At 37.6% G+C, this 15,166-nt stretch overlaps 1 protein-coding gene across 3 annotated transcripts in view; it reads right to left on the bottom strand.

Annotated features, from left to right (window-relative positions):
• Positions 1–15,166, bottom strand: part of Dcaf5 (DDB1 and CUL4 associated factor 5) — a 100,174-nt gene that overhangs the window by 55,110 nt on the left and 29,898 nt on the right. For all 3 annotated transcript variants that reach the window (XM_026385100.2, XM_026385101.2, XM_026385102.2), the window contains exons 2-5: positions 12,311–12,454; positions 9,651–9,687; positions 8,626–8,765; positions 6,446–6,575 (exon numbers count right to left, since the gene is read on the bottom strand). In XM_026385100.2, coding sequence (XP_026240885.1) covers positions 6,446–6,575; positions 8,626–8,765; positions 9,651–9,687; positions 12,311–12,454 — 451 coding nt within the window. The remainder of the gene's footprint in view (positions 1–6,445; positions 6,576–8,625; positions 8,766–9,650; positions 9,688–12,310; positions 12,455–15,166) is intronic.

Raw genomic sequence — 15,166 nt, 5'->3', positions numbered from 1 at the left:
ATATAGTGATAACTCATTATGGTTTTAATTTTCAATTACCTCATAAATAACAAAGTTGAGTACCTTTCAAGCACTTATTAGCTATATGGATATCTTGTTTGGTGAAGCACCTGTTCAACATTTCTGCTCATTTAAAAAACTGAATTTAGGTGCTAGGGATGTAGCTTAGTGCAGAGCACTTGCTTAGTATGTGTGTGTAAGACCTGGTGTTCTATCCCCAGCACTGAAAAACAAAACAAAACAACAAAAAAAAAAAACTGAGGTTTTTGTCTTTGGTTTATAGTTCTTTATATACTCTGGATAGCAAATTTGTTCAATATATGTATTACAAATATGTTATTATCCTTAGCTTATCTATTAACAAATGAAGTCTGACAAACAGAAGTTCTTAATTTGAATGTAATCCAATTTATCAATTTTTTTCTTTCATATATAGTGCTTCAGGGATCTTTTTAAAAAAATTTTAAGAAATCTGTCCACTCTGATGGTTCTACATTATGAAAAGAAGAAGGTCAAGATAAGGAAAAATCTTCTTTCCTTAAAGTTTAAACAAATGTCAAAGCATGAGGCACCTTTTCCAGCCTTTGATGTTGAACCTTGAGCTCCATTTTCCCACAATAGCATGAGCAACCTTCAAATGCAATATGGCAGAGATTGTCCGGCTTGTATAGAAGGCAAAGATTTACATTTAATATGATCTCTACAGAAGCAGGATTGACATAGGCCCTAAAGAGAGAAAGAGATCTCTTTAACCTAGAGATCCCCAAAGGCAGACAAGGTCCTAAGAACAATTTCTTTTGAAAATGGGAATTTGCACCTACTGTCCATTTTCTGTTATATCATGTATACAACACCTAAAAGCACCATCTTATAAAGTAAGTCTCTGTATGGATTCCTGGCTTGACCTAGTTTTACTGAGTGGGAAAGAACCACTCTCTCTATTATCCTTGTCAAAGCAAGACACTGTTACCTGTCACAGAACTAACAGTTCCTGACAGATACTAAAAAGATCAGAAGGGTGGTGGGTGAGCAGACAGCTAAAACAGGCAATGAAAAGGGTGAAATAAGCAAAGTGACAGCAGGGGGAATTCTGCTTTTTCCTGATTCTTTACTCATTAGAAGATCTCAGTTCTGAAAATTGTTCAAGGGCCACTGCAATAGTCTAAGCAAGACATAAGTGGGATGCTGGCAGCAACAAGGGATGACAGTTGTAAAAAGATAGCAGCAGATATAATCTAAATGAAGTAAATGAAACCTTGTTCAAATATTCAATATATTCTTATATATGTGACATTTCCTCTTATTCAGTCAATTATACTCATCACCTTCGAAATCCCTAAAACCGACCCTTCCAACTCCAATATCTATAGGGCCAGGCAAATAATGAGGGGTTTTATCTATATCAAGACATAAAGAAATGGTGGGACCTGGACACATCATCAAATTTAAAGGAGAGCCTGTGACTAAGTTTTGGCTGACTACTAACCATATGAGAACCAAGTCCGAGAATATGAGATCTTGTGACTTTTTCAAGAGATGTGAGAAACTGCCATTTTCTGTGTAATATGCCAATCTCTATTATATCATGTAGAACAAACAAAGACTCTGTGTGGGTTCAATCTAGCCTATAGGCAGCTAGTTTCCAACTTCTGTTCTAAGGTTTCACAGCAAAATAAATAGTACATGCAGGTTACCAGGATTAGAAAAGCAAGAATCTTGGAAAGCCAACATAAAGACAGAGGCTGGGCCAATGAGTCAGGGAAAAGGGGTTAATTTTTAGGGGCAGATAGTCTAAAGGAGTTGGAAAAGTCTATCAGAAAAATCTGACAGGAATTCTGGAAAAGTTCTACTGCAAGGAGGCATAGGTCAAGAAAAACTAGAATGTGTAGGGATGCTATCTGATTTAGGGGGGGAAAAGGGGAAAGTGGGGATATATCTGTATATAAACACAAGTTATTTCACCTCTTTATGCCTTAATTTCCTTGTCATTAAAATAATAACAGAGTGCTGGGTACAGTGGCACAAGCCTACAGCAGCTCAGGAGGCTGAGGCAGGAGGATCGCAAATTCAAAGCCAGCTTAAGCAACTTGATGAGACCTTGTCTCAAAATAAAAAATGGGCTAGGGATGTGGCTCAGTGATTGACTGTCCCTGGTACAATCAATCAATCAATAAGAACTTATTTCATATGGCTGTCGTAAAGATTAAATAAGATGGCTATTCAGGTAACTGTCATTACCCCTGGCATGTGTAATGTTCAAAAAGTTAGCTATTATTTATGATTACAAGGTATTAAGAGGTAAAGTAGTTTATTAAGGATCATGTGGCTATTAAGACGTACTGCCTGGATCTATACCCATATGTGTGGCTTTGGATCCCATACTCTATAAGCCATTAAGTTTTTCTGTGTTCCCATACCTTGCTAGGCTAGTTTCTTAATCTGTACAATGAGGAAATCGGTGATAACTAAATTCTTTTCTACAACTGACATTTTATTCTTCTTGCTAGCTCTCTAATCAGCTTATTTCAGGGCAGGAGTTGAACATAAATGTCTCTGCTCACACATCTACAGGCTATCAAACTAAAGTAGAACATTATTGATTAGGCTTGAAATAGGCTACAGAAATCATTTAAAAATTGAATAATCCATAGGTTCAGCCAGAAAGGACTCAACATAAGGCTTACCTCATGGCTTCAAGGAGATTATATTCGTTTCCAGAAGGCCAATAGCCCTTCCAAGTAGGCCCTGAATTCACCCACCTACATGTCCATGCTATTATAAGCTGGAAGTCACTAATAAGGCTGGTAAGGAAACAAAATAGGCTCTAAACCTAAAATGGTCAGAACATTAAGCAACTCTTATCCTTTTGAGGTCAAGGGTCTCTACGAGAACCTGGACAAAGCTTTTGTTCCAAGGGGAAAACAAAAATGCTACATATGATTGCTCAAATAGGCACCTATAATTTCACCTGTAATTTTAAGGGGTTCATAAATACCCTAAAATCTCTCCCTATACTTTATCCCTAAAGTGCACCTATCCTGTTCCAGGCTTGTCCTCCCACCCAAAGGACTCAGAACCTCCCCAAGATCTGGGATAGGGTTTCTAGGCAGCTGTGCTCAAGAGACAAATTATCTACAGCAACTCAGCATAATTAATCCTATATGGAAAAGACAAAGCACCTTCTCTCCCTCTTCCATACCAACTTGCACTGAGGGAATCTGAACAGAAAAGATCTGTAATTTAATTCACAAAATCCACTTTGTGAAATTAAGAAGTATTCTAAGAATATGTCATGCTCTTTTCTACCTGATGCCCAGAGAGCATCACTGAATATTAGAAGGGTTAGAATAAACAGGCAAAAACATCCTAGTTCCCTTGGCACTGTGCTCCTCCTTTGATTAAAAAAAAAAAAAAAAAAAATCAGTCAAGATTACCAAATAGCTTTATTAGGTGACTCTTTTCCCTCATGGGCTTTGAAAATTATATGTTACCAAAGTAACCACAAAACCTCAACCATAGCTAAAGAAGAAATCAAAACAAGAAGCTATAATTTCCCTCTAAAATGTTAGAAACACTTTCAATGTTGGTGAGGGTCTAGAGAAACACATAATCTCAAACACAATTGGTAAGTTTGTAAGTCAATGCAGGTTTGGTAGTGGGGGTATAGTTGACAATTTTTATCAAAAATATAAAAACACACTATTCTTGGGCTGGGGATGTAGCTCAGTTGGTACAGTGCTTGCCTGGGATTCAGACCTCCACCAAAAAAAAAAAAAAAAAATACTATTCTGAATTCCTAAAGATATTTTGCAAAAGTAGGCCAAAACAGGTGTGCAAACATGTTCAACATAGCCTTGTTTATAGAGGCCCCAAATTGGAAACAAGTACTGGTTTTTAGGTATGTCACATTAATGGGACATCACATAGCCATTAAAAGAATGAGCCAAATCTGTTAAGTGCTGATAAGAAAAGATCTCCAGGACATGTTAATTGAAGGTTCGGAGGAGTTGAGAATAGTGGATATTACAGGCTCTTTCAGTTTCTTTTTCTTCTTTTTTAGTGGTATTGGAAATCAAACCCAGGGGAACTTTACCACTGAGCCACATCCCCAACCTTCATTTTTATTTTGAGATAGGGTCTCATTTAATTGCCTAGGCAGGCTTCAAAGTTGTGATCCTTCTTCCTCAAGTCTCCTGAGTTGCTGGGATTATAGGCATGTACCACCATGGCCAACAGTCTAATTTTTTTAAAAGTATACATATGCATGCTAATATCTGCATTAAATTATGTCCTGGAAAGACACTTTTTTCACTGTTGTTACCTTTGGAGAGAATAAGTAATTAGAGACCTGGAAGTAGAAGAACCATCTTAATATACAAACATTCAAAAAGCATGTCAGGGTTCTTCTTTCTTTTTTGTTTACCTTTAAATACTTAAATAATTGTATGTATAAAACTCTAAATGTCAGTGTAAAACTAAAATAATAATCATCACTTAGAAATTTTATTAAGAAGCCCTTTGTAAGTTTAACAAGGAAAGGGGAAAAGGGCCCATACGATGCACAGCAATAAACTAGTGGAGAAGACTGGAAGAGAATCAAGGAGAATTAAGACTCTCTTTCCCCCTCTTCTCTGAAGACACTGCTGACATCATGAATTACTCAAGCTTTCCACTGGAGATGAAATAGCTCAGTGCCCCACTCCTGTTGCCAGCTATTCATTGCAATTTTAAGTGAAGGAGATAGTACATTAGGAGAAAGTTGGCATAATCAGTCCAAACCCTGCCTTTTGTAGTGTGGATAAGGCAGAACAGTTGTTGTTCCTAGAAAGTGTGAGTGGTAGAATACTCTGCTGATGAATATTAGAGATTGTCTTCCTTGAAGACAGCAGATCTCCATAAGCACACAGTGCAAAGGCACATTAGGGGCCTGCCATTACATGCACTGGAAAAACAAGAGCCAAGTGTATATACAACAGAAAGGCCTAGCAAAAGCTTTGCTGTCCTGTGGTACCTCAGGGAGCCCTGCTCAACACTAGGGACACTCCCTGCCTACACAGATCTGCTGTAATAGTTTCAACTCCCTTTGACTGCCTCATAGAGAGAATTAGGTAAGACAAAAAGTCAAGGAAGATAATTCTCTATACTTAACTGCCCTTTCATCTGAGGCCCATAAAGTATAAACTAACTTACTTTCCATTACATTCTTCTATATATTCTTTATTTTTATTTTATTATTTTTTCAATATTTATTTATTTATTAGGTGTAGATGGACACAACACAATGCCTTTATTTTTATGTGGTGCTAAGAATCGAACCTGAGTCCCGCCTGTGCTAGGCGAGAGCTCTACTGCTGAGTCACAATCCCAGCCCCTATATATTTTTAAAATATTTATTTTTTAGTTGCAGTTAGACACAATATGTTTATTTTATTTATATGTGGTGCTGAGGATCGAACCCAGGGCCTTACATGTGCTAGGCACGCGTCTACACTGACCTACAGCCCCAGCCCCAGCCCCATCTTCTATAATATTGCTTTACAAAATGAAACTGCCTCCCCATAGGATTTCCAGAAAAGCTAGCTGTCTTTTATAAGGCAAGGTCAGCTTTATGTACAGGTGCCATAAAGGTTATCCTTCCCTCATGGGATTTTCATGAAAGAACCTCCTACTCAACCCCATTTCCACATCTTTTAATGATGCCTGAAATTCACCCATTACTGACTTATACCACTAGGTCAAGATTGTCCAAGGTGTGCTTATTTAATAATGAAATCAGAAGGCAAATATACTAGGTCCACAAAACTATAGTGCAGTGGCTCTTAAACTTTTGTGGTCACTGGTCCTTTTTGAGAAATTGATAAAGCAAACAAATTTCCTTCTCAGAAAAATACACTTACATTTATATAATTTGGGGGCTCACAATTTAGAGGAACTCCTTCCAGCCTGTGGTTAAGAACCCCTGGTTTAACAGCAGTGAGTTTAGCAAATCCTTCTCCCCGTGGAAGAGTTCCTGCACATGTAGGGAATGCCAGGCCTCAAGAAAAAAGGCAGGACTGAAGCTACTTGGGGTAGGAGAATCACAAGTTCAAGGCTAGCCTCAGCAACTTAGGGAGACCCTGTTTCGAAATAAAATAAGAATCCTGGTGTGGATGCATGCCTATAATCCCAGCAGCTCAAGAGGCTGGGGCAATTACTTCATGTAATTGCCTAAAACTGACCCCATCCAGAATCCAGATTACAACTTATAACTCCTCATCAGCAATGTCTATGGATTTCTCATTTTGTTGGCTGCTTGGAAATAGGTTCTTTTGGCTTCAGAAACACCGGTGCATGTTAAGAGATGCCTAATTGAGACCAGCTGTCAAACAAGTTCACAACACTTGCTGGCTAATCACTTTTACCTGAGAAATAAGGGAGGGGAAAGTGTGAATTAAGAGGGGCTCACCTCTGAGGTTTTCGGATATCCCAGAGTCCCACTCCTTCCTTTGAATTGGCTGTGGCCAATAACCTGGGCTCCACAGGGTTAAACATGACACTGTGAAAGGCTGATGGGTAGTTTGCCAGGCAGAAGGGCTCTGTGAAAAGAGAAATTATGATTGGTTCATTCTAGTCATCTTTGGGTCAATGGCAGTCAGATGAGTAAACGTATGAATCCAAGTAGGAGCATACTTTTGAATAATCCCCCCAAAGAACCAGAACCTCAACATAGTACACATCACCACAGATACCTTTCCTCAAATTCCCTCCTGAGTCCTTCAAACACTTCTTCATGCAGAAAATACAACAACAGTAATTTAAACACATTTAACCAAATTTTAAGTCACAATACTTAGAAATCATACAGTACCTGAAAAGGGGAAGGTAAACTATTTTTCAGTTAGTTAGTAAAACTGAATTCCACATGAGCTAAAAAAATTCATGATCAGTTTCTGGTACAATTATTACAACTTTAATCCAAATTTATTAGTCTAAAAAATAAAAGTTTTAAAACTGCAGTAGATTCAGTGAAGACAAAGCCAAACAGTGAAAAAAATTAAGATAGCGCAAAACAATAGTACAAGGTTGTTTTTTAAAATTTTAATTTTTTTTTATGGTTTGTAATGCCTGAATGGCTTAGTGTTTATTTTTATGATTTGACTTCCAGTTTTAGAATGTGTGTCAAGAGGGTAGGTATTGGGGATTCAACCCAGGGCTTCATGACCACACACTCTCCACTGAGCTATAGCCCCAGTCCTTTTTTAATTTTATTTATTTATTCATTTATTTACCTTCCCCCCCAACCCGGTACTAGGGATTGAACACAGAAGCATTCTACCACTAAGCTACATCTGCAGTCCTTTTTATTCTTTATTTTGAGACAGGGTCTTGATAAGTTGCCCAGGATATTCTCAGACTTGAGATCCTCCTGCCTCAGCCTCCTGATTTGCTGGGATTATAGGCATGCATCCACACCAGGATTATGGGTATGTGCCACCATGTCCCACTAAAAATATTTTTTAAAAAATCTAATACTTGAACTTCTTTTGCATTCAGTCAGGTCCCAGTCAACTTCACCTATAACCCCTGTGTCCATCTGTATTAATTATCAGGCCCCAAGTGAGGAAGGAATCACTTTTATGGAACCTGTTAGAGTGAAACACAGAAAGCACTTTTCAGTCTATGATTTCCAAATACATTACTACATAAGTCTCTAAGCAGGTGAAGTACTCGCAGTCATCAGGCAGTGCAAACAAAGGAAAATTTCATCTACTAATCACATACAGATTGAGCTATAAGTGCTTCTTGCTGTAACCTGACCTGCCTGACTCTAAGGACAAGCTTCTATGATAGCCTGAACCTCAATAACAAGCACAGCCCAGCATGTTACATGTTTGAAATATAGAAAAATAAAGACAGACCCAGCCAGATGAAGCGGGCAGGCTAGTAAACTCGGTGTACATAGGTGTTATCATTACACAGCCAAACTAAAGGGGAGAGGTGGGCATGACAGTGGCACTGGAGGAAAGGGCCTTTGAAGACAGAGAGAGAAATCCCTCTGTAGGAAATGAGCTAAGAAGATGCATTTCCTGAAGAACTTCAGAGAAAGTCATCAAAACAAGTTCTTCAATCACACATCAGAGACTGAAAGAGTACACCTGGGGACATTCACAAGACAATTTCCATACAGAACACATTTGCCATCATTTTACAATCCTACATGCAGATAAGGCAAGGTTCTGTGAGTTTCTTCAACAAAAGAACAAGCCTGCAACTAAGGTTGCAAGAAAGTGTACAGCACCCCCGTTCTCTGTAAACAACTAAGGATCTATGCATGTCAGCACCACACATAGCTGGCCTTTGATGGTTACCCTCCACAATGAGGTGCCACATCTTCTGCTTCTTGGAGCCACTAACAGCCAAGCGCAAGGGTGCATGAAAATTCACAGGTGGGTGGAGATGAGCTGACAAAGATGCCCCACTTCTGACTACTTAGGGCAGTATGGGACCTCCAAAGACACTGTGCTGCCATGTGACTCACATTTTCTCTCCTTTGACAACATTTACACTCAAATACTCAGGTCACAGCAAAGAACTTGACATCAAACTGTACACACAATCCAGTAGTCTTTTGTCCAGTGACCCTACCTCCATGGGGAGACTCCCGGATGTCCCAAATGAGAACCCGACCATCATCTGAAGAGCTGGCAAAAATGTTGTCATTTACTGGGCTCACTGATAAGCCATATACTGCATCTTCATGAGCAAACACATCCAAGGTCTCGCTGCTGAGAAACAGAGAGCAAGAGAGAGGCACACAGGCACACACATACACACAAACATAGCAGAGTCCCAGCTCTCTGGCACCTAGGGTGCAGTCTCTCTTCTTAGGAGAAAGTCAGCCTAGCTAAACCTAAAGGATACTGTATTTCCTAAAAGGTAAATGTTCAACTTGCAAATGAAAAAAAAAAAAAGTACTATCAAAGCCCTATTTTTATAGATTTCATAAGTATTTTAAAAGTGACTCCATGGTGAAGTTTTGTTTTTTTATTTATTACAGAATGCATCTGTTTATGTCCAGATTTGAGGGTGGTATTTGATTTCCAAAAAGCAAAGGAAAGCTTTAAAGCAGGCTGAAGTGATATAGCAGAAGTGGGAGAGAATCTTCTAGCAGTCTGGCATGTTGATTAATAGCACAGCTCTACCTAGACTGCCTAAGTTTAGATCCTAGCATCACTTGACTTTAAGTTACTTAACATCTCTGTGCCTCTGTTTCCACTTCTGTAATGCAGATCACACTATCCTTCACAAAATGATTGAGGGTTAAATGAATTAATATTTACAAAGCACTTAGAATGATGTCTGGCACATGACAGTAAGAAGTCAATAAATATTAGCTGTGATTATTATTAAATATTATTTTTCATCCTCTTTCAATCATTCCCTTAAAATTTTCACCTAAAAAAACTAATTTCATACCAACTCTGCAAATTCCTTTTTCTTTTTATAAATCAAAACTTTATTTCAAAATTATTATGGAATGTATTTAGAAAAGGACCAATGTTTCATGTTGTTTTCTTCAAAAGATAAAAACAATTTTGGTCTAAAGAGATATTTTCCTTTCTTCCTGTGAAAAATAGTCAATCACCTTCACACACCAACAACATATTTACCTTTCAACATCATGAAGGATAACTTGCTCATCATTTCCTGTAAAGGAAAAAAAGTAGAAAAAAAGTAGAATCTGATAATTCCTGCTAGTTGATCCCTATCCACATTACATGAAGAATTTAAGTTCTAAGGGTAAAAATATGAACAGTCAGTGTTAATACAAGTTAGGAGTGTTTACTAAGAAAGGGTTTATAATAATTTAAGGGTAGGACATTCTTTATTTTTTAAAAATATTTATTTTTTAGTTGTAGTTGGACACAATACCTTTATTTTATTTATTTATTTTTATGTGGTGCTAAGGATCTAACCCAGGGCCTCGCACACACTAGGTGAGCACTCTACTGCTGAGCCACAACCCCAGCCCCAGGATAGGACATTCTTATAGAGATTTTTAAAAACTTAAGCACAATAAGGATAACATAATAACTGTTCCCAAAATGTAGTATTTAGTGGATTAGGAAAAACCTTCAAGGAAATTGTAAATGATCTAATAATTCATTCACCCAAATTAGCTTCCTGCCCATCACCAGCAAAACACTCCTTAACTATGAACCTGGAATGAAATCTCTTAACATTTTTATGCCTCAGCTGTTTATCTGAAAATAGAGATAATAACTGCTTCTACTTCATAGGGCTTTTGTGAGCATATGAGTCTGTAAAAGCATTCAAAATAGGGCAGAACACTTGATAAGTCCCAAATAAATGTCTGCTACTATTCCTATCCTCTTTATATTTTATAGCATTAAAATTTGATGGTAATGTGATTTTAAATGATAGGAAAGTTTTTCTCTACAACATTTTTCTTTTGCAGTTCTCCTCATTCCATTCAAGGATCTAAAAACAGTATATTCATTATACATCTTCAAATGGTTCATATAGCTAAAATATAAAAATCTAAATGAAAAGGCAGAGAGTAAAAAAATATCCTACTGTATGCTTTTAAATAGACAACCAACAGTCACTTAGATAGAAAGGCACAAAGAGCAGTAAAGATGTGGCTCAGGTCATCTTAAATTTCAAAGCCTTAGCTGTAAATTCTACCATGAAATCAATAAACCCATACTGGTACCTTCTTGGTGCCAGGCACATGCTAGGTATTGGGAGAATTATAAGATTAAGATTCTGCCCAGTCCTTGAGGAACTGATAGTCCAATTGTACTATTAAGGTGGAAGAACAATATGAACAAAAGGCACAAAGGTAAAATACTATAGTGCATATGCACAGTAGTTTAGTGGACTAAGTACATTTCATGGGCAAGGGAAATAGGCTAGGGATAGATTGGGGTTTAGACTGTAAATGGTGGGCACTGTAGGTCAAGAATTCACAGTCAAATCTTTATTTTTAAATGAAAATTTATAAAAGAAATGCATGAGAAGGAGGGTTAGAGATTGGTGGCAAAAATCACATAAGGCCAATGCAATTGTTGAGGCCAAAGATAAGGACTTAAATCAGAGAAGTGGGAATAGAAAAGATGAGGACCTAAATCAGGGCAGTGGGAATAGAAAAGATGAGGATCTAAATCAGGGAAGTGGGTATAGAAAAAAAAAAAAAACAGAAACTAAAGGATGAGTAGAAAGAGCTTTTGAGATAGATCTGACAGGACTTTGTGACTGACTGTATATGCAAATGAAAGAAAGGCAGGTTTGAGGATGAATTTCAAATGAACCACTTAAAATTGCCATTTGTATAAGGCCATTTTTATATGGCCAAAGTCAGCAGTTTTTTCTATCTTAGTATTCTGTTGCTTTTTTTTTTTTTCAGTGCTGGAGATTAAACTCAGGGCCTAACATGGTAAGCAAGTCTGAACTATATTTCCAGCCCAATATTTAAATTGCTTTTAGAAAATAGGTAGACATTCAGTGGGAAAATATGTAACTCCAAATGAAGGTCAGGGCTAAAACTGTGGAACAGAGAGGGGTGGTTGATGAAGCCATCACCAAGAGGTTAACTTTAGCACCAGCCATCCCAATTGTTCCCTAACACAATGCTTTTCAAACAAGGGTCATGACATCAAATTAAGTCACAGCCAACATTTTTTTTTAATGCCTTTATTTATTTATTTTTATGTGGTGCTGAGGATCAAACCCAGGCCTTTGCACGTGCTAGGCAAGCACTCTACTGCTGAGCCACAACTCTAGTCCAACAGCCAACATCTTTAATAAAACAGAATAAAAAATAAGGCTGGGCGCAGTAGCACATGCCTATAATCCCAGTGACTCGGCAGGCTGAGACAGGAGGATCGTGAGTTCAAAGCCAGCCTCAGCCACCCCAAGAGGCTAAGCAACTCAGTGAGACCCTGCCTTTAAATCAAATACAAAATAGGGCTGGGGATGTGGCTCAGTGATTGAGTGCCCCTGAGTTCAATCCCCAGTACCAAAAATGAAATAAAATGTTTCAAAAGTATGTGTGTATGTGTGTGAGTGACAGAGAGATATGTGTTCCTGTGTACCAGAGCAGTGAGAAAGAGAGAGAAGAAAGGAAGGAGAGAGAAAGACAAACCCTAAATCACATATCTAAACTGCTAAAAAGACAAGCTAGAGTAAACTAGTAATACCACAGTTCAATTAAGATACAGGAAGAAAAATAGGAATTATTTAAATTCTTTTCTCTAAAACTCCAACCATAATGAATTTCCCACAAAGGAATTTCCCTTCTTCTCACCTCCAGAGAACACTTTGGTGTTTCCACTGTTGAAAGCCAGGCAAAAAATGTTGGAATGGTGTTCTCCTTTCAGTTGTATGGGCTTGACTCTGGAGTGGATCGCTTGTTCCATATGCCACAGCAGAACCCGACGGTCATCTCCTCCTTGAGAAGGAAGTTAAGAGTCTAGGGTTAAAAGAGCTGGCATTTGGCTTTGCCAGTCTCAAATATCATTCTTTCCAAAACTCCACCTCCCCAACTCCATAAGATTCTGATGGTACCTTACATCCAGAACTCTCCCCACTTAACCATGGGGTACATGACCTCTAGGCCACTCACTCTCTCCCATGAATCAAATATTAAATAATATAGAAATTGAAAGGGATAAGTTCTGATATTGAAACTCACCCTGAAAGCAATCCTGTTTCTGTCTTTCCGGAGACCCAGTTTTTTAAATTGTTACCTAGAATCTTTCTAATAAGGTCCTTTTTTTTCCCCTGGTCTAACAGAATCAAAGGTAATTTTTATTACTTGCAGCCAAAGAACTCTGAAGTAATATTTCTAACATAATAGCCTTCAAAGCAACTACTTTTGATATGTTTTCATTGACTAAAGGACAGTGTACAAATGACAACTAAAAAATTACCTGACTCTAGTAGGTGCCAGACAAAACCCAGTTCTCATGATCCTTAGATGGGCTCTTACCTTCACAAAATTCCCAAAAGTCTGAACTAAATAAGCAATATTACAATGCATGAGCTACCTCCTAGAGAATGAGAACACATATGGTCTATATATTCTCTCTCTCTCTCTCTTTTTTTTTTTTTTCACTTTTTTTTTTTATTTATTTTTTTAATTGTTGGTCATTCAAAACATTACATAGTTCTTAATACATCATATTTCACAGTTTGATTCAAGTGTCTCTCTCTCTTTTTATTTTGCGGGGGGTAGGGGTAGTACTGGGGAACAGAACTTCCCATATGCTAGGTCAGTACTCTACCACCAAGTTACATCCCACTATATTTATATTCGAAGATGTGTTAAAAATGTCTGGAAGGATTAATATATTTAACAATGGTTACTTCTAAGGAATAGAATTAGAAAGTAGAAGAAAGCTTGATTTTTAAAAATTTGGCATTGTTTGACTTTTTAAAATAAGCCAACAAGATATTCTTTTTCCGATAAAAATGTAAATGACAACAGCAGCAAATCAGCAAACTCTGTACCTCTGCCTCTGCACCTCTATTCAATTAAAAAAAAAAAATACCCACCAAGGCTAGGTATGTAGCTCTATAATGTGCTTATGTGCTTAGTATGCATAAGGCCCCGGGTTCCATCCCTGACACCATATTTTGTGTCTGTGTATGTGCAGTACTAGGGATTGAACCATGGGGCACTATACCACTGAGCTACACCCCAGCCACCCCGCTCCCCACTTTTTCTGTTGGTGGGCAGTACTGAGGATTGAACTCCGGGGCACTCTACCACTGAGCCACACCCCCAACCCTATTTTGAATTTTTATTTAGAGACAGGGTCTCACTGAATTGCTTAGCGCCTTGCTTTTGCTGAGTCTGGCTTTGAATCACGATCCTCCTGCCTCAGCCTCCCAAGCCGCTGGGATTTACAGGGGTGTGCCACTGCACCCAGCCCTGGAAGCACACTAAAAGAATAAATACAATAACCACAAATTATAGCACATCACACAAGGGTATACCATGAAGTATTAAGTCAGTAGATACGAGTTAATGTGGTGAGATAGCCAAAGGTCTTTGATAAGAGGAAAAAATAAGTGTAAACAGTATATGTACCACAACTACTTTTGTAAAACAAATTTTTTAAAAAGCTCCAGGACAGCAAGAACCTTGTCAGTTTTGTTCACTGTGGAATCTCCAGTATCTAATCAAGGCACCAGAGAGTAGACATTGAATGAAGGGGCTTATACTTGCGTATCTATGCTTATATTTATAAAGCTATATCAAGATGGTTATAAAGAAATTGTTTATAGTGAGCATTATAACTGCTAGGCCAGAATTGGGAGACTTTTTGGTAGTCAAATATATATAATACGAAATTTAGCCATTTTTACCATTTTTTTTTTTTGAGAGAGAGAGAGAGAGAGAGAGAGAGAGAGAGAGAGAGAGAGAGAGAGAGAGAGAGTTTTAATATTTATTTTTTAGTTTTGGTCGGCACAACATCTTTGTTGGTATGTGGTGCTGAGGATCAAACCCGGGCCGCATGCATGCCAGGCCAGCGCACTACCACTTCAGCCACATCCCCAGCCTTTTTTTTTTTTTTTTAATTTTTTTTTTAGAGAGAGAGAGAGATTTACCATTTTTAAGTGTACATTTGTGTTGTTGTGCAATCATTAATACTATCCACCTCCAGAACTCTTTTATCATCACAAACTGAAATTCTAAGGAACATTAATTTCTCCCAGCCCCTAGTAACCACTATTCTACTTTCTGTCTCTATGAATTTGACTACTCTAGGTACATAATATGTATAAATCAGACTCAAAAGGATAAAACACTTATAACTTTTTAAATATTCATCTTTATTGTAGCATGCATCAGAAATTTTACACCTTTATTAGACTAAATAGTATTCTGAGTTTTATATGCTTTTACACACATATTTGTTTAGTTATTCATCCACTGATGCACATTTGGGTTGTTTCTATATTTTGGCTACTGTGACTAGTGTTACTTAGAACATGAGTATACAAATATCTCCTTATGAACTTGCTTTCAATTATTTTGAATATATATACTATTAAGGAATTTGGGTTTTTTGTTTGTTTGTTTTCTTTTGTTTTATTTAGTATTAACGATTGAACCCAAGCAATGCTAAATAAGCTATCTATCACTGAGCTACAT

The sequence above is a fragment of the Urocitellus parryii genome, chromosome 6 (assembly GCF_045843805.1).
Source record: "Urocitellus parryii isolate mUroPar1 chromosome 6, mUroPar1.hap1, whole genome shotgun sequence".
NCBI lineage: Eukaryota > Metazoa > Chordata > Mammalia > Rodentia > Sciuridae > Urocitellus > Urocitellus parryii.
This window is presented reverse-complemented; position numbering and strand designations above follow the sequence as displayed.